At 42.2% G+C, this 25153-nt stretch overlaps 1 protein-coding gene across 1 annotated transcript in view; it reads right to left on the reverse strand.

The window, feature by feature from the left end:
- KIF13B (kinesin family member 13B) overlaps positions 1-25153 on the reverse strand; it is a gene marked incomplete at both ends in the record, with an annotated part of 120369 nt that overhangs the window by 2811 nt on the left and 92405 nt on the right. The window contains 8 exons of the mRNA XM_079550566.1: positions 202-1225; positions 2743-2805; positions 14746-14879; positions 15682-15799; positions 21753-21773; positions 22717-22770; positions 23377-23454; positions 24499-24651. Coding sequence (XP_079406692.1) covers positions 202-1225; positions 2743-2805; positions 14746-14879; positions 15682-15799; positions 21753-21773; positions 22717-22770; positions 23377-23454; positions 24499-24651 — 1645 coding nt within the window. The remainder of the gene's footprint in view (positions 1-201; positions 1226-2742; positions 2806-14745; positions 14880-15681; positions 15800-21752; positions 21774-22716; positions 22771-23376; positions 23455-24498; positions 24652-25153) is intronic.

Below are 25153 nucleotides of genomic sequence, written 5' to 3' on the forward strand. Positions count from 1 at the left end.
TTCTCCAAGAATGGTACCCTAGTTTCTAAAAATTATTTGTTATATAAAGTCTGGGAAGCCTAAAAGTAAGAGTCAGGAAGGAATGACAAAAGAAACTGAACAAAAACTTTAACCACCTCTTTTTCCTGATTGCCAACATTACAACAAACACCGCAAACTCCGAAATGCTGCCTATGTTGCACTCAATCTAGAGCATCTTACCTGAAGGTAAATCCAGTTCAACACCAACCCACGTTCCCTCCTGGAAATCTGTGGGCCCAATGTATCTAACGATGCCTGTCTTGTTTGCACCAACAGTGACATATTCTCCCTCTTTCAGCCACTCGGGAATCTCATTGCCATCTTCAGAGTCAGAAACTACTTCCAGTTTTTCTTCTGCCATCTCTGACCCGTTATGGCTCAGGCCATGTGCTGCAGATGCGCTCTTTTCTCCTTCCTGCTGCTCCTCCTCTGCGTTTAGTGAACACGAGGGATCAGTCCCCAACATGCTGGTGAAGGACTTGAGCTCTGAAGTCTTGACTTTCTGGATTTTGAAGGGGGAGGTGGCAACGCTGGGCTGGGACGATTGGTTGGGCTGAACCTGTGGTTTGGGAGCCCCTAGTTCGGAAGCCCCAGAACTTGTTTCCTTTCTCCTGACAGCCTGTCCTGCTGACTCCACCAATTGTTTAGATGACTCCATCCTTGGAGCAGAGGTAGAAAGAAAGGTTTTTGCATCAGTGGCTACAGAGGCATCATTTGCCTGCTCACTGTGAGTCACAGGAGATGCAGAAGATTTTGACTTCAAAGCATCACTCCCATTCACTTCAGTGCTGTCTTTTGATCTTGTGTGAGCACCTGGAAGGCTGGGAGTGGGTAGACTCTCCCCCTTACTGTTGAGACAGCTTTCTAAAGGACTGTCCGAGTGTCCCGGCATGTCTGAAGATCCCTGAGCCACAGCAGGAGCTGGGAAGTCACTTAGGGCAGGCGTCTGTCCCCCTGGCTGAACCACAGCATCACTTCCTGCTGTGAGAGCTTCAGAGAGGGTGGCTGTTGATACACTGTGAGAAAAGTACCCGCTGGAGGCTTCGCTCAGAGGACTTGGAGGCCCTTCCTGGGAGTCCTGAGCCTGGGCATCTCCCGTGGGCTGCTGCAAAGGCATTTTGGGCATCTTTTCGGGATTCTTTTCCACCTCTGACATCCGTACCGCAGCTTCGAATGGTCGTTTCCCTGCTGCCTCTTGGTTCAGCTGAAACAGAAGAGGACAGTGACCATGGAACTCTGATATCCAAACTCTCTGGATCTAAAGGGCAGATACAAGGTCTCTGAGAAGCACTAAGGCCTGCAGCATATCTACACCCCCACGTAGCCACAGGCTCCAGAAGACGAAGTTGATCTGAAGTCAGCTTTACAAATCTGGTAGGATTGTCAGCTCATTTCTTCCATTAATAAGAAAAGCATTGACTAAAAGAAATACGCTCCCCAATATTTACTGAAAAGTTATTTATATTGCAGGAATGGTCATTTGCTGTTTGAATAGCAGGATTTATATGAAATGTGAAACAGTCATGATCTATAAGCCTCTCTCAGTTATTTGGCTTAACTTTCAGGACTGATAAATCACAGCTTTCCAGCTAAACTGTCATTTATGTTCCCGTTCCCAAATGCCATTCCCACCTCACTGTCACCAGCACCACACACTTCCAGGGTATGAAATTAACTGCACCTCATGAGATTAACAGCCCATTTTAGTGATGTATTTCTTGGCTGTAAAGTTTACTAAATCTGATAGATCAATATCTTGTGCCAGCTCATGTACTCTAAAAGATTAGGATGTCTCTAAATCTCTTTGGGAGGGAAGGAGGTGGCTGCTAATATGAAGAAGAAAAAGTGGTTGGAGGAAGGCAGACGTGGACCTACCTGTTAACTCTCAAGTGCACATACTTGTTTACTGTTCAAAATGTTGTCTTCTTCCCATTTAATACTAAAGTGTCCCAAACAGCAGGACTTGCACCTTGTTCTGAAATATCTTTCTCACTGGGAACTTAAGTGGCATTCAGTGAAAGAGGGATTTGATTGAATTACAAGAGCTTCAGGAGCCAAAGCTATTGCTAAGTAAGATATAATACAGAAAAGTTGTCTGAAACATTGCAGTGGATTGAAAACACTTCCAGCTTTTCTGCAGAGCGGGTGCTGTAGATGTGAACTCTGGAATTCTGTTCTTTCTTTGGGCTTTCCCTTTTAAGCTGTGTTCAGATAACACACATTTTACTAAGACAATAAAAGCACAGTGGGAGAAAGCTGATTTGCTATTCACAAGACTGAAGTTCTGCTGAACTGTGGGAGATCATAGGGTCTATTTTCTACCCTGCTTACAAGAGTCTTTTTTCATGCCGATATCATGAATTGGCTCAAAATGTAAAATCAAGAATTAAGCTCAGCACTCAGAATAACAGACTCGTTCTGTTTATAGAAAGCATCAGTGCAAAGCAATTTGTCTTTTAAAGCAGCAAAACAGCTAAATGTTAGCTACTTAACTGCAAATACAATCATATGATTAGCCAGGCTTTTAAGTATAGAAGCACAGCCAGCACCAGAGGGGAGACTTTAGCAAGACCTAAGAAAACACAGCAATGCATACTGCATTTAATTGTCTGACCATGAAGTGACAGCAAAAGTGCCACAGGCTTACGTGGCTTTTGCTGCCTCTGGTTTTCAGTGATGTGAATAAAGAAACTGTTTCCTAACACGCTATGGTGTGCTTACCTGCTTTATCTTTGCAGCACTGGTATCGATACTGGCAGACTGAACCATAATCCGTGGGACAGCCTGCAGGAGTGAAAAGCAGGGCATCGTTCAATAAAGGGTTACACGTTGTCCAGCTGGTAAACGCCAGAACTGACATCTGAAATTTTGGGATTATCATAAGGACCAAGCATTACTATCCTAACATGTTCTGCTGACACACTCTGCAGGGGCAGATGAATGCATTAACCAAAGCAACAGAGGCATCCCTGAACTTCAGCACAAAAACAACTACAAGCACAAATTCACAGCACAGACATTTCTTACATGGAGCGGTAAAGGGCACGGCATTGAGCAACCAGATGGCAAAGAGGTCTGAGGTCACTCTGCTTGGTGCAATCCTCAGCTTCAGTCCCTCCCCACAACTTTCTCCTTCTCCAGTACCTCAATTTAGTTTAGATTTTAGCCATGCTTACTAATTTGCTAATGACAACGTATTGGTCCCGTGCCAGAAGGACTGCTTCTGTGCTCCCACCAAATTCTCTCTTTCACAACTGGGCTTTGACACGAAGGCTTTGACTACAAATGTTGCTCCCTATTCAGTGCTTGGCGCTTTTGCTTTTGAAAGGTTTGAAATAATCACTTGAAGGCATCTCCTGAGACCGCAGCAGCCAACTGTGACACAGGACCATAACTCTGTTATTTGACTCACTGCCATGCACTGCTGTCACAGGAGGGAATGGGACCACCCAGTCAATGGAGGACCTTGGGAGCGAGACACGGGAAGGTAAGAGAGGAGAAAAAGGCTGAAACAACTCTTCAGCAACATGCTGCAATTGTAGGTTCATACTTAAGGGAAAGAACTCCTTAAGGGCAATTAGGGAGCGGTCTGCTTCTTTCCTTTTCTTCTTTTTCTCCTCTCTTTGAGGCACTTGAGAACTCCTTCTGCAGAAACACACAGGCAGTGCCCATCTCCAAGGCATACTTCCAGAATCCAATTTACAGAACTGAAACTTTCCAACTGAAGAGTGAGGTACTCTTCTCTTGCATCCTTTCTAAGCAAAGTGAAGTAGGAATATGACTAATCCTCCCCCAAAAAGAAAAACACATGAGGGACAAGAACAGCTATGCAGAGATTGCCAGGCATTAAACAAAACCACAGTTGTTCAAAGTAAAACTAGAAGACAAAAGACCGACAGAAAGAACCAACAGCTTCACAGTGGATCAAAATAACTTTTTTTTTTTTTTGGTAGAGACATTAAAGCTTCAGCTCAGTAAAAGGAAGCAGGAGGAGGGGGCTGCTCATCTTTAAACTTGCTAATTGGAAGTATACACTGAAGGGGGCTCAGAGCACACTGCTTCTATGCGGGATGCATGGGGAACGAGCACTTTGTGACATGGGCAAGAAGCAGATGGCAACCAGAATCAAAGAAAGCAATGTAGCCCCAAAATAAACAAATTTAGGACTCATCACCCAGTGGTGTCTGGGGTCAGAACTTCAGATTCCTCTGGCATAAATCATAGAATCATAAAGGTTGGAAAAGACCACTAAAATCACTTAGTCTGACTGCCAACCTATGGCCATCAGGCCCAAAGTAAAGTGGCAATCTTCTAAGACAAAAGCATGAACCTGAAAACTGTGACACTGATTTGCACCTGATCTCAGAAACAGCTCAGAGCAGTGAGGTTCAGTAAGTACTCTGACGTGCCCAGAAGAACCAACTTGGACATGCAAGGATAACTTAACTGTCATAACAGACAAGTGTTTCACTTTACATAGACTAGAGAGGAGAGAGATTCACTTTCTTCTAAGAATACACTGCATGTTTTAGTTGTAACAGAGGCTTATAAGCGTGTTAAAGCAGCTGGAGTACTTGGCAGAACACTTATGCTCTCCTCTTTAGCTGTCTTTGAAGCACGGTTGGCCCATCTTGGAAAGCAGCACAAAGCCAAGCTGTTAAATATCACCTTCTAATTAAAAGAAATCATTAGGCATAAGGCATTAGGGCTAATCCCTGGGCAGGCACTTCCACAGCACTTCAAATCTTTTGCAGAGGGACATGTGAACCTCAGCCATGAGCCAGGGCCCTTGAGTTCAGATAATCCCTGTTAAATACCTCTGCAGCCCAACACACCACACACTGTTTTCTGGCACCTCAGAAAGGTTGTGTAAAGAAAAATCACTGTCCTTGTTGCTTCTACACTGCTGTGTGTCATCTGGTACAGAAAGGGAATGATATAGAAAGGGAATTTGGAGTCAGAGACATGGAGCTGTTGGAGTGCATCCAGAGGAGAGCCACAAAAACGATCCCAGGGATCATTTTTGAAGGATCTCCTGCAAGGACAGTCTGAGAGAGCTGGAGCTGTGCAGCATGGAGAAGAGAAGGCTGCGAGGTGACCTGAGACTGGCCTGTTCATGTCTAAAGGGGAGCTGTAAGAGAGGAGACAGTCTTTATCAGGATATGTTGGTGGGACAAGAGGACAGGGGGAATAGTTTCAGACCAGAAGAGGTGAAGATTTAGATTGGATATAAGGAAGAAGCTTTTTACAGTGGTGGTGAGGCACTGGCACAGGTTGCCCAGAGAGGTGGCTGTTGCCCCATCCCTGCAGACAGCCAAGGTCAGGCTGGATGGGCTGTGAGCACTGATGGAGCTGTGGGTGTCCCTGCTCAGTGCAGGGAGTGGGGCAGATGGACTTCAAGGGTCCTGTGATTCTATAATGAGCACCAAGAACCACAGCCAGCTCTGAGCTCTCATGCTGGTACCACAAAAGAAAATCCCTTCCTCTGCCCCATTTTGCCCCAGTATATATGTTCCACCTCCAGGAAATTCATCATTATGAGAGACTCAGAATTGGAATAAGAAGAAGCAGTTAATGATAATTCTCAGTGCCTTTGATTTCCTTTCCTCCCTGGAAAACAAACAAACAGAGGAAAGTGTTGTTCTTTGTGGTTGGGTTTGTTTGTTTTTTTTTATCTCTCAAACACCTTAAGTCTTGCAACATGTAAATCCACGCAATCTAAAAAGTAAATACACCCGTTACACTTTAATCATTCCTCATCAATTGCTAAGATGATGCTATCCTCCTGAAAGGATGACAAATCTCCAAACTCCTATGTTAACTTTGCCAAGCAATGTTTAGAAAAACATGGAGAAAAAAGCAATTATGAGAAGTGGCACTTGCCCAAGTTTGGTGCTGACAAGAAACAGATGGGCAGAAACACCCTCACGAGGGGAGCAAAGGTACTAAAACAGATCTTTGCTAGGAAATGCAGTGAAGTTACTCGGGGGGGATATTCCAAACAGCGTGTCTGACTATCTGTGAAGGCATTTACTGGATGCAAAATATTTCTGAACTGAGAGCCAAATTTTGTCATAAAACGTGTGCAGATATTGACTGTGAAAGCAGACACATTTAGGCAAAGGCAAAACATGACCCTTTTACTGCGATAATTCTTGGCACAGTTCCTTCCACCGAGCTGACAAAACATGGAGTACGAGAGGACATGAAAGCAATACACTTTAAAGCATCTTTGAACCTCCACGGAATAAAATTTGTCTTTTTCCTGGGAGCTGCTCCTTTGTACTGCGAGTTTAGAAGGATTTCTCAGTGTGTTTGCACAATAATTTCTGGTCAGATTGGAGGCCAAAGTGAATGTGCTTTGGGGTAACGAAAAGCCACATAATTATCAGCGATGAGAGAAGTTTGATGACACCAAGCTATGTGGGGTGGTTGATGCACCAGACAGATGGGATACCATCCAGAGGGACACAGACAGGCTGAGCAGTGGGCCCAGGTGAACTTCATGAGGTTCAACAAATCCAAATGCAAGGTTTGCACCTAGGTTCATACAACCCTCGCTGCCAATACAAGCTGGGAGATGAAATAGCTTCAAGCTCAAAGAGAGGAGATTTAGGTTAGATAGAAGGAAAAAAACCTTTTACAGTGAGGATGGTGAGGCACTGGCACAGGTTGCCCAGAGATGTGATTCCAGGGTGCCCCATCCCTGGAATCTTTCAAGGCCAGGGTGGATCAGGTCCTGGGCAACCTGATTTACCAGTGCGTGTCCCTGTTCATTGCAGGGGAGTTGGAGGAGATGACCTCTAAAGGACCCTTCCAACACTAAGGATTCTACGATTCTATGAAATCTAGAGACCAGTGTGGTATGCTGGTGAGGTCGAAAAGCAAACTTGTATCTCATTTCACTTACAGAAGCATTAAAATTTAACTTCTTTACAGTGAGGTGACGGAGCGCTGGAACAGGCTGCCCAGGGAGGTGGTGGAGTCTCCTTCTCTGGAGATGTTCAAGACCTGCCTGGATGCCGACCTGTGCGACCTGCTGTAGGGAACCTGCTTTGGCAGGGGGTTGGACTCGATGATCTCTGGAGGTCCCTTCCAACCCCTACAATTCTGTGTGATTCTGTGAAAATTAACCCTAAATTGCCTTTTTCATCCCATGTAGTACATACATATAATGCAACTTCTTCAAAGGACTCAGAAAAATACATTTTGTCTTTCACTCTCATGAAACATTTTGTAAAAGGATTCTGATGACAGTGGCTGATGGATTCAGTGCAGAGCCCTTTACCTTGATTTTACCAGTTGAAAATTGTTCATTGTTAATAAGCAATAGGCAGTAAGCAGTGGACACATGCATCCAAAAATTACCCTCCAAGCTCCAGAAATCATAGAGTCACAGAATTGTAGGGTTTGGAAGGGATCTTTAGAGATCATCGAATCAAACCCTTCTGCTAAAGCAGATTCCTACAGTAAGTTCCACAGGAAGGCACTCAGAAGGGTCTTGAATCACCTGCGGAGAAGGAGACACCACAACTTCTCTGGGCAGCCTATGTCAGTGCTCTGTCACTCTCACAAAAAAGAAATTATTTGTGTTAATACAGAACTTCCAGTGTTCCAGTTTCTGCCCATTGCCCCATGTTCTATTGCTGCACATCACTGAAAAGAGCCTGCTCCCAACGACTTGACTCCAACCTACAGATACCTATAACAGTTATGATACCCCCTCTCAGCCTTCTCTTCCCCAGACAGATGACCTCTCACCTTTCCTTGCACAGGAGATGCTCCACGCTCCTCACCGTCTTTGAAAATCTCTGCTGAACTCTTTCTAGGAGATCCCTGTCTTTTGAACTGGGGAGCCCAGAACTGGACACAGCAGTCCAATATGGCCTCACCAGTGCAGAGTAGAAGGGGAGGATCACCTTCCCAACCTGCTGGCCAAGCTCTTTTTAATGCACCCCAGGATCTCGTTGGTCTTCTTGGCCACAAGGGCACACACTGCTGGCTCATGGCTAATCTGTTGTCCACCAGCACACCCAAGTCCTTCTCTGCAGAATGCCTTTCTGAAGGTCATCCTCCAAACTGTACTGATGCACGTGGTTATTCCTCTCCAGGCACAAGACTCTACACATGCTCTTTTTAAACCTCATCAGGCTCCTCTCTGCTCAACTCTCCAGTCTGTGCAGGTCTTGCTGAATGGCAGCACAGCCTTCAGGTGTGTCAGTCAATCCTCCCAGCTTTGTACCATCAACAAACTTGCTGAAAGTAGACTCTATGTTATTGTCCAGGTCATTGATGAAGACGTTGAATGAGACCAGACGTAGTATTGACCCCTGGGAACATCGCTAACTATGGGCCTCCAACCAGACTCTGAGCTGCTTACCACAACCCTCCAAGCTCTGCCAGTCAGCTAGTTCTCAATCCACTTGTCTATCCACACTTTCTTACAAGGATGTTGTGGGAGACAGTGTGGAAAGCCTTGCTGAAGTCAAGATACACAACATCCATTGCTCTCCCTCTATCTACCCAGCTGGTGAAGACAACAGAGAAGGCCAGCAGGTTGGTCAAGCATGATTTCCACTCTGTGAAACAAACATTTTTCCATGTTGACTACTCCTGATGACCTCCTCTTCCCATGGCTTGGAGACGGCACCCAGAACAAGTTGTTCCATCACCTTTCCAGGGATGGAAGTAAGGCTGACTGGCCTGTAATTTCCCAGATCGTCCTCCTTGCCTTTCTAGAAGACTGGTATGACCTTGGCTATCCTTCAGTCTTCAGGCACCTCTCCCATTCTCCAAGACCAGCCAAGGTTATAACTGAGGCAGCCTTATAAGGGTATTATCAGAAAAGTCCACTGCTGCTGTCTCTGCCTTACCATCTGCAGGCTGAGCTCAAGGACTGTCAGTCTGACAGTAGTACATTCTCATCACCATTTACAAACAGCTACTGGAAATTTCTCCAGCAGGGCATGACAGTTGCTTCATTAAATGTGGATTTAATTCAGTTTTGAGCAGACAGGATAAAATACTTTCAAAAGACACACAGCAATTCAGTAAGAATTCTGAACAAAGTCAACAAAGTAGAGAGTGGTGAGGTGCTGGAACAGCTGCCCAGAGAGGCTGTGGATGCCCCGTCCATCCCTGGAGATGTTCAAGGCCAGGCTGCATGCAGCCTGGCCTGGTATTAAATTGGGAGGTTGGTGGCCCTGCATGTGGCAGGGGGGATTGGAGATTCGTGATCCTTGGGGTCCCTTCCAACTCAAGCCATTCTTTGATTCTGTGATAAAGATCCACCCAGGCCCAATGTTCCTATTTACTCCCTATTTTAAAATCATTTTAAAGTCATCAGTCATTCCAATACAAAATCTGCAATCCTCAAGAAGATCCAAAACTCAGAAGTTGCATTTGTCAGTTTGTTTGTTTGTTTGTTATTTTTCCTAAAGAAACTATATTTAAATATCAACCCAAACTAAAACCTTTTTATTTCACCTTCCTAACATGGAACATATTAGCCTGTAATAATACTTTTGTATTCCACATTTTTAATGTACTTTGTGCAAAATTAAACATGCATCATTTCCTATGCAGTTATTTCCAGGCAGAAAGATTAAAAGGGCAATTTGTTACCATTTTCAAGGTTAGTTCACAAGGAGGTTCCAGAGGTTTTCACTAAGCAGTTTAAAAGGCCAGGTATCCATACTCATTCTCATTAAAAGCTATATGAAAGAGGATGATAGGGAAAATTGAACTTATAAAGAAACCAAAACACAAATAGCTTAGTCACAAGATCCAGACACATATGAGCCCAGCCAGGCACAGAAGGTCTGCTGAACTATACTGATTATAGCATCCCAATGGCTCTTTATATGAAAAAAAGCCTTCTAGATTTGAAAGAAGGTTCTTCAAGGCCATGTTATTCACATTTGATTAAGGAACGTAAGTTCTAGCAATTACGCAATGCACCATATACACCCATGAAACTACTGCTATTTTTTAATCCACTGCCAGAAAATTTTCTCAATTCAGAAAGCTTTTCATTAACTGCATTTCATTTGTTTTAGATTAATTACTATGTCTTTCTGTTTATGTACTTTCTGTTTCACAGAAGGTGAAAGAACAAATTGAGAGCTGTCCTTTCCTCGTGTCACATGTCTGCATTTCTATACCACAAAACAAAAGCGAATTGGATTAGTGCATGGAAATTCAGAGAGTTTATTTATTCCTTTTAAGACAGCTGTGACTCCAGATCTCTCTTGGAAGTCATGTGCTAAGAAAGACGTTTGACCATCCAACAAGGATTGAATGAAGGTGACCACTTCTCAAACCATGCTGGTTAGAGGAGTTTGCTTTAGCCATAGCAATGTCAAAAAGCAGAAAGTGAAATACAATATGTACATTTTTAATGTCAGAACCCAACGATGCCTTAAAATGTGATTATACAGGCAGTTCCTGGAGATCAACAGGGTCATAAGGTAAAGCACAGCAATTCTGCTCGGTGCACGCTGTGAAAGCCTCAGCACCTTAATAAAAGAGACAAGCGTCGAGAGCGTGCACGTAATGTAATTATGCACAGATAGATGAAACTGATTCTCCATCCACCTGCATATTTCAAGCATTTTAAACTTTTCCTGATCAGCAATAAGGAGTGACAAGGCTTTAAATCTTGCACACTGTGCTACTAAGCTTTTTAAAGAATAGGCTGGGAAAATAAAAAGCAATTGCAGTAATCCAAAAAAGGTTTAAGCTGTTGTGTTTTATTTAATTATTTTTTACTTACAGAATACTGGCAATTAATTGAAAAGCAGCAGATAACTGATAAAATAGGCATTTTCTAACTTAAAAGTATATAAACAGCTTCATCAGAAACCAATCTTTTAGGTACATAAACAGCTTCATCGGAAGCTGTTCTGCTAGTTACATAAAGAATCCTATTATGCCAAATTAATTCAATCTAACTAATTAGAGAGCAGGAAGTTCTTTCAATTATTTTATGTGCTGTCTGAGAAACACACTTGAATACGAGAGCAGATTTCATTAATTGCGGTTCATTATTCTCCAGATTAGTTACTAAACTTGCATCAGAAGGTCAAAGACAGCAATTTTGTTAGCTGCCACCACCTTGCCTGGCATGGCTCTGCCTTTCTGAAACTACAAACAAAAACAGCACTGGGAAAGACCATCTCAACAAGATGTTACGATAACTTACACACGCTCCTTTACTTGGTGGAGGAGTTGGAGAACCGTGGGTCTGTGGCACTGAGGGACATGATGAGTGGGCATGGTGAAGATGGCTTGATGGTTGGACTAGATGACCTTAGAGGTCTTTTCCAACCTTAATAATATTGTGATTCTCTGATTCTACCTTAAGATTGATCCCAGGCAACAGCATGCGATTGAATTAAGTAGCTAAAATAATAAGATTAGAAGTGTATTTTCAGAACAATGATGACAACTCCATCTTCTGTTTACTTGCCTGGGATGTGATTTGGTAACACATCCACCTGGACAGCTGCTTGGTCATGATGAACTGAGCTACACTTCAAAACTTGCAGAAATAATTAAGAGCTGCTCACTTCAAAATGATTCTCTAAAGTACTTCAATCAGCTGTGAGACTCAGCCTAGGAGATGCATCTCTGAGCAGACATGCACAGGGACCTAACCCTGACAGCTGAACTGTAACATATCAGGGATTTAATAGCACAGCAGGGCAGCCATCTAGTTCAATATGGGTCAGCAGCACTTTTATGGAGTGGGCTTTAATGACAATAGATGGTTACATGCTCTCAAATGCTGCAACAGATATGCACTGAAAAGAGAACTTGATAGGAACTCTGGAAATTCTTTGAGTTGTTTGATGAACTTGGAGAAAGGAACCAACTGACCCACTTCGCTTTTTGGTATTTATGTTCAAAAATCTGTCACCACCTATCTGCTCATTTGCAGGTAGCAAATTGCCAGGTAACAGTGATTTAGATCTTTCCATTTTCCTTGAGAAGTGTTCCTTTAGTCATCTTCAGCTCTCTGAATTTGCTGTTTACTGTCACAGAAATCCAGCAATTCCCTGTTAAGAAGTCAGATTCCTTTGAAACTGCAGCTGAAATATCCTTTTGGCTTCATCTCCCTGTTCAGCTTTTTGTAGTTCACTGCCTACTCTCCTCCTGCACACTCAGTTATGTCCCCTGTCGCTCTGTATCAAAGTGCAATTCTTCCACTGAACTAAGCCGTACTGTTCTGTATTTTCTGAGATGAAGCAATGTCATTTTTGTGCCCTCCTCACTCTGCACTATGGCACAGCCATGCAGGAATTACCAGCGTGCTGTCTTACACGGACAGGTTAGTGATAAGGTGTTAGAGCCGACTGCCAAGCACTGACCCCATTGCAGGCCCCTGAGCACACAGCCATTTGTCACTGCCACCACTGGAATTCTGGCCAGTTTTTAACGCTTGCAACCACTTCTGCATCCTCAAGCAGTTATAAGGAAGCAGCAAGAAGGATTACAGGAAACGATGATTCGCTTTTCAGTGTCAAATTAACGTGCATCAACCCTTTTACTCTGTGGTACTGAGGGACAGTGGGCATGGTGGGGATGGGTTGGGGTTTGACTGGATGACCTTAGAGGTCTTCTCCAACCTTAATGATTGCATGATTCTACGATGCTCAAGCCAGTCACTACATGCATGCATGCACCATCACACATTCATTTCTTGTGCTGTTTGGAGGAAGGTCATTCTGGAACAGCTCCTTTAGTTTCTGCTCTTTCGTGCACTGTGATTTCTAACAGGAGTGAAGAAGCCGTTGTGCTTACTGAGAGAGCTCTGAAGAATATCTATGCAGCTCTGAAATCAGTGAGGTTTGTTTGACTTGACTTCTATTACAAAAGTACAAGCAACAACTAACTTAGAGATTTCATTTTGTTATACTGATTCAGTGGTCACAGAAAACTTCAGGCTGACCTGCAACATGCGTTGAAACATCATGCACTCCTGTTTATACATTTGCTTTTCTTCCCTAAAACAGATTAGAGATAGCATTCCTGCCTACTTAAAACTTGCTGTGATTGTGATCTGATTGAGTTTCCATAGTAATCCATAATATAAATTAAAATTCCCTAAGGTAGGTAGCTTCGTAGTATAAAAACTGACTTGAAGGCAAAGAACTGCAAGAGTGATCTTGAACAGTAGGAAGGAGTGGGAACAGGTGGTTAGACTAGAGGAAGGAAATTGGGCCTCACTTCTCAGCTCAGCTCTCATTGATTCAGTGAGAATTCCAGCAGTGGTAAAAGGATCTGAGTGCAATTGTAAAGAGCACCTATTTGCATCTTCCAATACCCAAATACCTTTAAGAAAGTCACTGTCTTCATTTTAATCAGCTACATTTCTCAGATGTGCTAGGTTTCATGATCTCAGATTCTTCACTGACCTTGTTGTAAGCAAAAGGCCACATGAAAATGTGAAATGCAAAGTTAGTTGACATTTGGGAGTAAAACTTGCTCATTTTACTTCATAGAGAAATGGTTGTGGTCAAACTAAGAATGTTCTAAATTTGCTTTATTTTTATTTGTACTATGTCTATCATAAGTTCCACTAAAACTTAACTGTGTTTTTAAGCCTTTGGTTTTGGCCTATTTATCTTCTTACTATTTCACTGTACTTCTGCCATGACAAAGCAATTCCTTGCAATCATAGAATCATGAAGGATGGAAAAGACGCTGAGATAATCTATTCCTACCATCTATGCATACCCCTTAGCTGCTCTTCAGCTGTAGCAACCAATAGGACAGAATGCCTGGATCACACCACAAAAAGGAGTTGCTTGGGGATTATTTTTTTGTAGTTTTGTTTTAGAAAGACATCCTCTAAAACACTTGTCTGCACATGAAGAGGTGGGAAAGGTCTATGTTAACAGAAAACATGCTTCCAAAATTACAGATGAAGACAAGTTTCTGTCTATGAAGAGTTAGCTGAATGCTTAACAAGGCATGGACCACATGGGCTGCCATACACTTTATAGAAGGTGAGATCTGGCTCCAGATTTATTTTCATAACAGTTTTTAAGTATTCCAGGTTTACCCAGAAGAAGGCTTTTTCTTTATAAATAAATGACAGTCTCTCAAATTAGGAAGAAAGTATCATTTGTAGTGGGATTCTATTATTTCTTCTGCTTTCTTTAGGAGATAGTAGAGTTTTGCAGTCAGCTTGACCAGGCATAAGCTACCTTTCATTGTACAGAAGTCACAAATGGAGCACATGAAGTTTTGTAGCACAGAATCAAAAAAATCAAAGCTTCTCTGGAATGTGGAATAAATGAGAAACAAAAGCAACTGTACGCAGCAGAAGGTAGAAAAGGGTGACCCAAGCTGGGATAGGGGAGAAGGAAGATGGTAAATGAAATAAAGAATTAAAAATAGAATTACATTTTCCACTTGGCAGTACACAAACAACACTAAGTGCACTTCATAAATTTTACTATTGTTGCTGCAAATGGTATTACCATCAATCATGCTGGTAGTGTACTTGGCACTTCTAAAAAGCCATGTGGGCTGAGTGTGTCAATAAGTTTAACAGCTCCACTGTCTCTGCACAGAATGGAGGGGAAATGCAGCACAAGGCTTGACTATGACTAAGAGTTGGGTTTGCACTGCAACAGCAAATAAAATGGCGCTCTGTTGCAAGTCTAACAGCACTCATCAATATTACTGCATAGCCAATCTCATTTAAAATCTTACCTGCTGTGCAAGAGGTGAGGTCTGCCTGCCCTTCTTCTCGTCTCTAACAGGAAAGAGAGACTTCAGCAGCTTTGGCATCTGAGGCACGAATGACTTGACAGGATTCAGGTAGGAAGCAGCAAGGCTACCCAGACCTGTTAGAAAAATGGAACAGTGTGAACAGATATGCTATGGTGAAAAAAAAAAGCTATCATTTTAATTCTAGAACTACATCTTCCTGTAGTCAGTGCACTAACCAAAGAAAAGCAGTGAGTGTTTGCTCCTCCCTAGAATAGGATATGTGAATTTGGGTAATTTTGGAAGTCTTTTTCATCACATGGTGTGAAAAAGCTTGCTGTTTGCTGTTAGAAACATAGAACTGCTTACAACTTGAAGAAGCAAAAAAAACCAATCACTTGGAAGCAGAACTGAAAAAAGATGCTGACAACACAAAATTCTGCTAACAATTACAAAATATACTGAGGAAGAAAGACGAGGAAATACAAACATAAAAAAAGTTATGGACATTCAACTCTTCTTGATAGTACTGCTGCTTTTAATACTTTCCCTTGAGAAAACCTAGTTAGAAAGAAACCCTCACTCTGTATCACTCCACTCTCAGTCATACACCAGGCACACTCGCTGCCAAACAACCCCCCAGCTCCAGTGCTAATTATTTTCTAAGACATTGGTAGGCTTCTAGTCTTGGATGTTTTAAGGACCTAAGAGATACATGTTTTGAGCCCAGATAACTTCAGGCTTTAGAAACTGAGCTTCTGAGATCAAGACTGCATCTGCAGGAATCAAAGACAACTTTAAACATGCCTATCACAGAGAGGAAGCTGCGTTGCTTTGGAGGAGAAACCTGTATCTCTGAAAGGGGCTTAGATTTGACAATGATGGGGTGACTTCACTCCATCTTTACGACAGCTGCCTTAGCTTCAGGAAAGCCCGTACCTGCATCAGGGGAGTGGTTCTGCTGCCCGGAGCCTGGCAGAGAAGTACGAGTTGGACTAATGCCCCTGCTGGAGTTTGTGACACCTTGGGATACATCTTGCTGACTTTCCCATCGGCCCTAGGGAGAAAAACAAAAGTTGTATTTTTCAAAGTTAGCACACCACCAGCAAGACTTACACACCATGCCAGCTTGCACAGCGCCTTCGAAATGTTACAAACGTGCAGAGCTGAGGAAAGACCCTTCCCCAAGGCACTTGTAGTTGAAACACCCAGTGCTGCTAAGATAAGCACCCTCAGCTCCCATCTGCAGCAAGGCACAGGAAGAATCTACCTAGAGACCTTAAACTTATGGCAGTGCACTGAACTGTGCAGCTGTTCTGGGAGTTGTGTATGGTACAACCAGGTGACAATACAACAGTTCTGTTGGCCCCAAATTCCTAAATATTCTGTGTATCTGCTCAGGAAGCATTCATGAGTGAAGTCCAGCTGAAGTGTCAGGGAGAAGGGGTGAGGACAGACAGAGCTTGGAATAAGAAAGTAAATATGACCTTAGACCTGAAGGCTGGATTTTACTGCTTAGGGTCAGATTTGGCCCAGGGTTGGACATTAAGAACAAATTATTCCCAGAAAGAGTGGTGAGGTATTGGAACAGGCTGCCCAGGGAGGTGCTGGGGTCACCGTCCCTGGAGATGTTCCAGAACTGTGGGGATGTGGCACTGAGGGATGTGGGCAGAGGGCATGGTGGGGTGGACTGGGGTTGGATTTGGTGATCTCAGAGGTACTTTATGACCTTAATGATTCTGTGACTCTATTTCTTCCACCCCAAGCTTACCAGCGACAACCAGTGACCAGTTCAGTGACAAAATTTCTTGGTGAATAGAGAGAATCTCCAAGCTATTGCTTCACAACAGTGCATGAATTTCAAGAATCTAAATGGCAGAATCATATTTTCCCATCTCTATCATATTCTAATATAAGAAAAAGTTTCACTTTTTCAAAATGAAAAGTTGTGAAGACAGGATGGTGTTAAGGCAACCAAACTGACACAAACTGGATTCTGATCACTCTGCTGGTGAAAAGTTATGCTATGGTTTCTAGTTCTCTATATTATAGGGTGTCTGCATCTGAATCGTGGTTGTAAACACTTGCACAATGAGATGGCACAGTGAACATAATAGAAAGGATGCACTACGGGTGGAGAGACTCGCTGCACTCATGACCAGAGATTTTATGTATTTTTCTGGATGGAAGAGAAGGGAAATACACCATTTCAAGAAGCTTCACAGTGCTGAACAAAAGGAAATAATCTGACCTTGAAACAGAAAAATGACAGGCAGCTAAACTAATCTCAACTGTAACTTGAAGTCATGAATGTTTCACAAATAATAAGTAAGCCAGGATAGAAGGAATAGATTTCTCCAATGGGTTGAAGGTCACACTGAGCAGCTCAGAGCAAAAATCGTTTCCATTTGGATCTATAAGCAGGTCCCAAAGAAGCTGTCCTGCTTTGAATAGCAACTAATGTACACTTTTGCAGAGCAGCACTTCACACCTTGAGTAGCTGTTTTCTTACCTGTAGAGACAACAGGCTCTGCCCCTGTGAAGTAACATTTGAGATACCTAAAGGGTAATGGATGTCTGAGCTGACTGGAGGCAGTCACCCTGGGTGTCAGAACTGATGTTACTCAGGCTGGGAGTAGCAGCAATACCAGGGTTTGTTTAGTCTTGTATTTTTGAGGACGTTGGAGTTTAAGCCCTCCTTGAAAGCTTCCTGCTCTACCACTGTAGGTGACAAAGCTCTTCTACCCGTACCTTAAACCCCCCATCTTAAGTGTTATCCTTGACCTGCAACTCTTACATCTTACACACATCAAAAACTCATGGCTATGTCTGGAAAATTCTTTCCACAAAAAGCTCCTATGAAACAGTCTCTCCTACTGCACTGCACAGAAACCCCCTTACTGTGGGTTTTGCCATCTTGCATTTCAATTGGTGCTGATTTCTTTTAGGTGACCTTATTGTGTTGTCCTGTTTTCAGCTGAGACAGTGTTAACAGCACACTGATATATATGCTGGTTGCTGCTGAGTGATGGGTGCACACCTGGAGCACATCCATTCCAATGTGGGACTCAAAGGGTTGAGGCAACAACAGATTTGACCAGAGTGTGTTAAAACAAAGTTGTTCTAAGTGGTAGAATAACTTAATGTCATAATGTTATTTTTTCCTTTTCACAGAATCATAAATGGCCTGGGTTGCAAAGGCCCACAGTGCTCATCCAGTTCCAACCCCTGCTGTGTGCAGGTCACCAACCAGCAGCCCAGGCTGCCCAGAGCCACATCCAGCCTGGCCTTGAATGCCTGCAGGGATGGGGCATCCACAGCCTCCTTGGGCAACCTGTGCCACTGCCTCACCACTCTCTGGGGGAAAAACTTCCTCCTCATATCCAACCTAAACCTCCCCTGTCTCAGTTTGAACCATTCCCCCTTCTCCTGCCACTGTCCACATCCACTGTTTTTCCAGAGATCGTTCAGAATTTTTTCATGGACCCATATTACTTAATACCTTACTTGTTATATATGTTCTCTGGTACGCTGTTTACCATTTTTGGGGTGTGGATTAAGGTTATCATTTTTTTATGTGCTGTAACGCTGGTCAGATTAACCTGGTATTTGTATTTGATATTGCAGTCATCTTTGTACTTCAGGAACCATATCTTGGACACTATTAATAATTTCTCTCTTTACTTTGTGTCCTCGGGGAACCAGGCTGTGGGAGAGACAAGTGGGAATGCTCAAACCAGCATGTTCCTATTGCCATGCTGATTTAATGTGTTTCAGGCTTTTCTTTTTTTTAAATTGAAACAACTATTTATGAACATCCTCCAGGTATATCCAGCCCCAAGAGTGGATAGTGGCAGAGAGCATGGAATGGCACGGCCAGCATCCTGAACAGTGGGCACCCTCAGTAGTTTAGAAGTCCTGCAGTAGGTGTTTAAAGCCAGAGTGGAAACTTCCAGTGATTCTACACTATGCTCAAAGTCTTCCTTTTTGGGATGTTGAGTTTTTCTTCAAGTCTACTTTGCTGGCTTCCACTGATGGATTAGTTGGCAGGAGAGCCAAAATTCCCAGATGAGGAAAATCTCAGCGTAATTCAATCTCCTGTGATGCACCAGCTCAGTGACACTAAAGAAGTTTACAGAAAGTAGAATGTTTGGTGGGATATGGTCACAAGATTAAATGAATCGTGAAAAGAACCATTTGGTTTCGTTACTTTTAGGACTGGTAATGGCATCAGCCTGGTAGATGGTGGTCTAAGGAAGAGGGGAAAGCATCTGAAGGCTTCTTTCTGGACAACATAGCAAAGCTTTTTTTCTTTTTTAATGATGATGACCCTCTTACTAAAGACAAATGGACAAAGGTGGCAGGTCCTAACAATTTTCTATCCACAGGCCATGTCTAAAGGGCTTCTTGATACCACAGAGATATCAAAAATAGACTATGTGGGGAAAGCTTGCAAACTTACTAGAACACTGACTCAGTGTAGGTAAGAAGCAACTGAATCATTCTGTGAATCATGATTTATTGAGTCAGAAGTGCCCTTCCTTGACTGTTCCAACAGAAATCATTCAGACAAGTACATCGGCTTTCTAGACCTGTTTGAAGAGTGATTCAAAAAAATGAGAGTAAATATGAAACAGAGCAAAACACTTCCAGAGGATTCATCCTGTACAAAAACAATGGCAAGACGTAGTGACTTTTTCCTTAGGAAAACAAACAAACACTTATTTTCCTTAGGATCTTTAAGAAATGTTACTTCAGTCTTGACATTACAGATGACTACATTTCCTGCATAATGTTAAGTATTTTACTAGACTAAATAAAACACTGGCCCTGCAAGCAGGAATGTGCACTTGAAAATAGCATTTGTCTGGCCAGGTACTTAAAATATGTTGGGTTTTCAAATCAAAAATAATCTGTTTTAGAGAAGAAGGATTATCATCTTACATTGAAGGTCACATATGTTTAGAGACAATATGACGCTCAACTCTGAGTTGACCGTTATTGATTTACCATTATAAAGTAGGTAAATCATGGCAGCACACAGAGAAACATATCTGCGAAAGAAAACACTGGGAACAACTGGAAGGGTCAAGTGTTGTGCTAAAAATCTAGAGGGGTAAAAGGCAGTTGATGAATGAAAGATTTTACTAAGTTGGTTTGAAAGATAACCCGCCTCAATCTCTCAAAAGAAAAGAAAAGTAAGGATTATTAACTGTATTGATACAGTTGCCAAGTTTCAGACATGCACGCCATACAGCACTCTCACTGCTTTGTGTGTTCACTAACTGGAACACATACACTTTAGGTCTAAGCAGCTGGTATTATTTAAATGCTGGGAATCTCTGACCTGATCTCTGGGAGCTCTCTGGTGTCAATGCACTGAGATATTCCTTAGTTTTTTTTTCAAAATGTGCCACATCGCACCTCTCCTCCAGTTCTGCAATGAGGCTTTTCTGGCTTTTCATGGGAGCGTGACCACATGTAGCAAGAAAGATTCAGCTATGACCGCACGATGAGCCCAGGTCATAATTCTGGTCTACCTACCTTAGTTGCACCTACACCATTGTTACATCTTATGATAACTCTTTTTAAATATATTTTGTTTTACAGGAAAATGTGTTCTGGCCGTTCATATTGCTGAAAACTGAAGCAGAATCCACTTACACAACTTTCCCAGTATGAACAGTGCTTTACATACAGAAATGAGAGAGGCCTTCCTATGCAGCTTAAGATCCACAGTAAAGGCAGCAACAACGCCAGGAATAATAACATAAAATTGGAGAGGGAAATGAAGTAATGGAATAAAAGTTGAAGAGAGGAAGACTGTGAAATAAGTAAAGGTGTCCACTAATATTAACATACACAGGCTGGGCAGGTAAGCCCTGTATCCAATTTATTATGCAATTACTATACTGGAACTGACATTTCTTGTGATACAATAAACCACTTGTTAGAGATCAGCTTCTTACAGTCACTTGTAAACAAAAATTCCTGGGAGAGTAATGATTCATCAGTGCTGGAGAAAACTTTTTTTTCCACTGAATTGCTTTCCAAGTGGCAAAAGCCACCTAACTTAGCTAAAAATGAAGTCATTTGTGGATCCTTAGTTCTAAAATACATAAAATGCTATCACTAGTGTGCTTTACGTGTGCTACAGGAACATTTAAGAATATGATTAACATTTCACTCTGATTACAAAAAGTTTCCATTCATCTCTCTATGGAAACTGAACCAGCTTTGGAATGAGCCCCTGCATCAGCCCCCATTATTGTCCTGAGCGAAGGATGCCTTGAAAACAGGTACTCTGCAAGCAAGGAGAGAAGCTGCAGCCCCACATCACAGTGGTACAGTGCTTTTGTCAGCAGCCACCCTAAATGAGGTGAAGAGCTGCAGAACCCCATGCAAACCACTAGCAATCAACTCTGCTTAACCAAAGCTTGGTACAGTCAAGGGAACATTCAGTTATCCCTCTGACAATGTTAATGGGATAAGAAGATTAAATATGGGTTTCCATTGTCCTAGAGTTAATTTCAATTCATTCTTTCATAGCAATCAAGTGTTGTTAGCACTGAGCTATTTGAAGACAGACAGCCTCAGTGAGACGTGGTAGAAACTCTCACTCAATGTTCATCTCATTTCCAGGCTGTACACAACCAGCAAATATTTGCTTGCTTTTATATATGTATTTTTTCAGTTGTTAAAGCAAAGATGGGTCATTTCTAAAATACCTGCACCCTGTCCAAACAACTCTGAGAAATGCCATCTAAATAGCTGCAGGATGTAACAAACCATAAGAAGGCCCCAAGAAGCAGAATCTTCCTTGTAGCGGTTTCACACAGCGTTAATGACAGGCTTTTCAATAGAAAAATCTCATTTGCTGTCTACTATGCAAATGAGACACCAATAGCAGCATCTTCAAAGCAGGAAGTAAAAGCGTTTAAGTGAGCAAAATAAACTTTATAGTGAGATAAAATTATTATCCCACTCATTAGGTGGACCTAATGCATTACCTCTGCTGGGACCTTTGGACTCTGAAACATGAAGTGAGGGAAATTGTTGAGGAGAGGAGAAAAATAAAAAACATAAGTACTCCAGACTTTAATTTCTGCTTTAAAAACCTACAATATTGAGACATTCCACAGTTCTCTCCAAACGGAAGCTGCTGTAAGCACTTGATTACCTGCACACCTTTTAGCATTCTCTACATGGATCAGATGTAGCAGATTTAGCAACCAATGCTAGAGCACTACATCAAAATCCTATTATTCCGTGCAACTGCATTATGCATTAAAACGTCTTGTCACCACTAGATTCACCTTTTCAAAATGACTACATGCTCACTGGGCAAAATATCTACCAGGAGAGAGCCCCTTAGTTTATCTAGGCTTTGGAAAATAAATTTAATTTTAATTTTTCTCTTTTTAAAGAAACACTTTTGATCTGTGCCATTATTTTTAAGGAGCGTAACGGGCTGAATTATCAAATCACCCACTGCAAGGTTCTGCCCTGAAAGGCATAGATTCAATGCATTCCATTCTATACTGAAGATGAACCTGAGCTTAGACGTGAGCTCAAATTTGTCCCTTACCCAACAGGTTTGCACCCATTCAACTGAAAGCTTTGGAAGAGCTCTGAAGATAGACGGTGAGAAAACTTCCCTTGAAAAGCACACCCCCAAGTGACGGATGGCTACGTTTAACCTGGTCTGTTTGGCACAGGCCTGCCACTGCACATCCCACAGTTGTTGGCAGCAGTGCTACGTGGCTGATGAAAACATGGGAGCCTTCCCAGGGATGTCTGGTGCTGCACAAAGCAAGTATTTCCAAGGAGCAGTCTCAAAGATACAAGGAACAGGTGGGTGTGCCTCATCTTTTAAGGATATTTCTCAACTATGCCCCTGCACCTGGTGTAATGCAGTCATGGTAGCTACTCCTTTTCAGTAGAAGATTTCCCAGGAGAGCTTCAGATACTTACCCGATTGCTGCTCAGGTTATAAGGAGGAGCTAAATCTTGGCGGCTTGCAGAAAGCTGAAATGGTCAAGGCAAGCAGAATTATTTCTTAACAAAAACTTGAACAACTGATAAATATGCAACTTGATGAACACAAGGAAGGGTGAAAGTAAAGCCTTCAGTTAAAGCAGAACTGAAAGTCCAGAGACGATGAAAGGTGAAATCCCAATTAGTGACCTAAGAGAGGCCAAAATTTGACCAGTTTTCATTATCAGCTCAACCAAAGCATTTCATTTAAAACGTTGGAAAGTAGAAACGTCTCTTTCTTCTTATGCACTAATCAAGCAAAAGATAATGCTTCTACAACACAAAATTAAAATCAGTAAATACTTGGAACTTGCTTTCAAAACTTCTAGGGAAAAAGTTGATAGTTAGATGAAAAACTAGTGTTCTGCTTTTTCCAACGATGTGGATTTATGCAGGTACTCTAAAGCACACTAATCCGTACGGTGAAAATATGAAAACATGCAGATTTTGTCTACCCACAGTGATTTGCAGGATGACAAACAGCACAGACAAGCAGAACAGCCAAGCAAAAGGAAATTTATTGCTACGTTCGATTGGTAATTGAAAGATGCACTTGCTGCCCTCAATGTGCTGCGGACTCCAGCACGGAATACTCACCCGGTTCACATTGGGAGAGCTCAGGCTCCTCCGGTAGAGTTTTCCTTTTCCCATTAGCTGCTCTTTTACTGCAACTTCCTGCAAATCACACAGAAGCAAAAGATAGAAAATACTAGGCGTGTTTTGCCAGAATCCAAGCTCCAATCATCCCATCTTTGTCTATACAAGAAAAATGTTATTAAACAGCTGTATAGCACTGGCTCCCATCTGTGAAGTTTACTGTAATCTAAAAATTGTATGTAACACAGCTAGAAGTGCAAGAGTGGAAAAACATTAAGTTTTTTGCTGATTGGCACATATAGGACTTTACAGCTAATTCTGATTCTGGGAGATGACTGCTACAGATGTGAAGACAGGCTCCTTTTCGTAGCTGAGCTCCTATTTTAATCCCTTAAACTAATTACACATGACAGGGACCTTGCTTTCAATACTTCCGAGTGCGTCGCACTTCACCATTAATTTATAGGGGGCAAGCACACACTCTGGCTTGCTTTGCATAACTTTCTTTTACTCTTGCATAATTTATATCCAGAAGAACAATTTTCAATAAATGTTTTTCTCTTCCATATTTTCCCTGGTACACAGATCAAGTTGCAGTGCTCAAGATTAACCCCATCAATGTCGTACATATTAAAGAGAACAGGTTTGGTTGCTCCAAGGCAGAATATGAGCACATGGACTAGATGATCTTAAAGGTCTGTTCCAGCTGTAATGATTCTATGATTTTGTGATTCAAAATGACACGAGCTCTACTAGCAACTTGGAAAATCTGTAGTAAATCCTAACCTTCAGAAAGCAAAAGCTCACATCAACCCTATCTGCTTTTTCTGGTACATAATCAGCAATGGACGGTCTTAAAAACCAACAAAGGATAAGAGATGGTGCATGTAATACAAAGCTCCCAGTCCCATTCACCCATCTTGCAGATAATTCAGTGAGAACATCTATGTAAAGTGAGCTACATTTGCTTCTTTGGACTTCTGCCACAGGCACACTTTGTAAAGCTTAAGGGGGGGCTCTTGGGTTGCCAGCCACTGTATGCACTTATGAAAACATCTGCATTGTCATATACTGTACTGAGTAAGTACACAACTGCTGCGTGCTACAGCCCTAAGATCAGACCTGCCGCAGACGATCCAAGGTGAGAATGTTCTCCACAGCCAGCACACTTCGCAAGTACTTCTCTATGTAGGCTTCAGAGTCAGCTGAAGCTGCGTCTTCAACATTTGCTGCCATTCTGGCCAGTGCTTCCCGCTCTTCAGCTCCTTGAGCATCCTGGAAAGAAGAAAAGAAATGACATGCTCTAAAAACAAAACCCTCCTCCATCAGTCCTGAAAAAAATGCATTTTTAAAATATGCAGGACAGATTCAACACTGTTTTCCCTTAAGTACAGGAGGAGATTCAAATGCCTTGTTGGACTTTTCTAAATATGCCATATCATATTCAGAAATCATCAACACCACCTCAAGTTATACACGGTTGTTGTTGGTTTTCATTCCCTTTTTTCTGTGTTGTTTTTTTTTTTTTCTTGAGAGAGTCTCACAGTAAGACATTGCCATTGATTAGCTAAAGGGCTGTATTCAGATATCTTGTAATTATAAAGCACTCAAACACATTTAAGGCATTATCTACTCCGTGAAGGAAATAAAATTTCAAGTGACTTGCAGAAGGAAAAAAAAATGGGCATAGCTTGAGAGACGTTGAAACAGGGTGTTAAATACATCAGAACATAAAAGAGAGTCAGGCAGCAATCAGCCCTTTGGCTCTTCGTGTGTT

This window comes from Tetrao urogallus (genome assembly GCF_951394365.1).
Source record: "Tetrao urogallus genome assembly, chromosome: 2".
Taxonomy (NCBI): Eukaryota; Metazoa; Chordata; class Aves; order Galliformes; family Phasianidae; genus Tetrao; species Tetrao urogallus.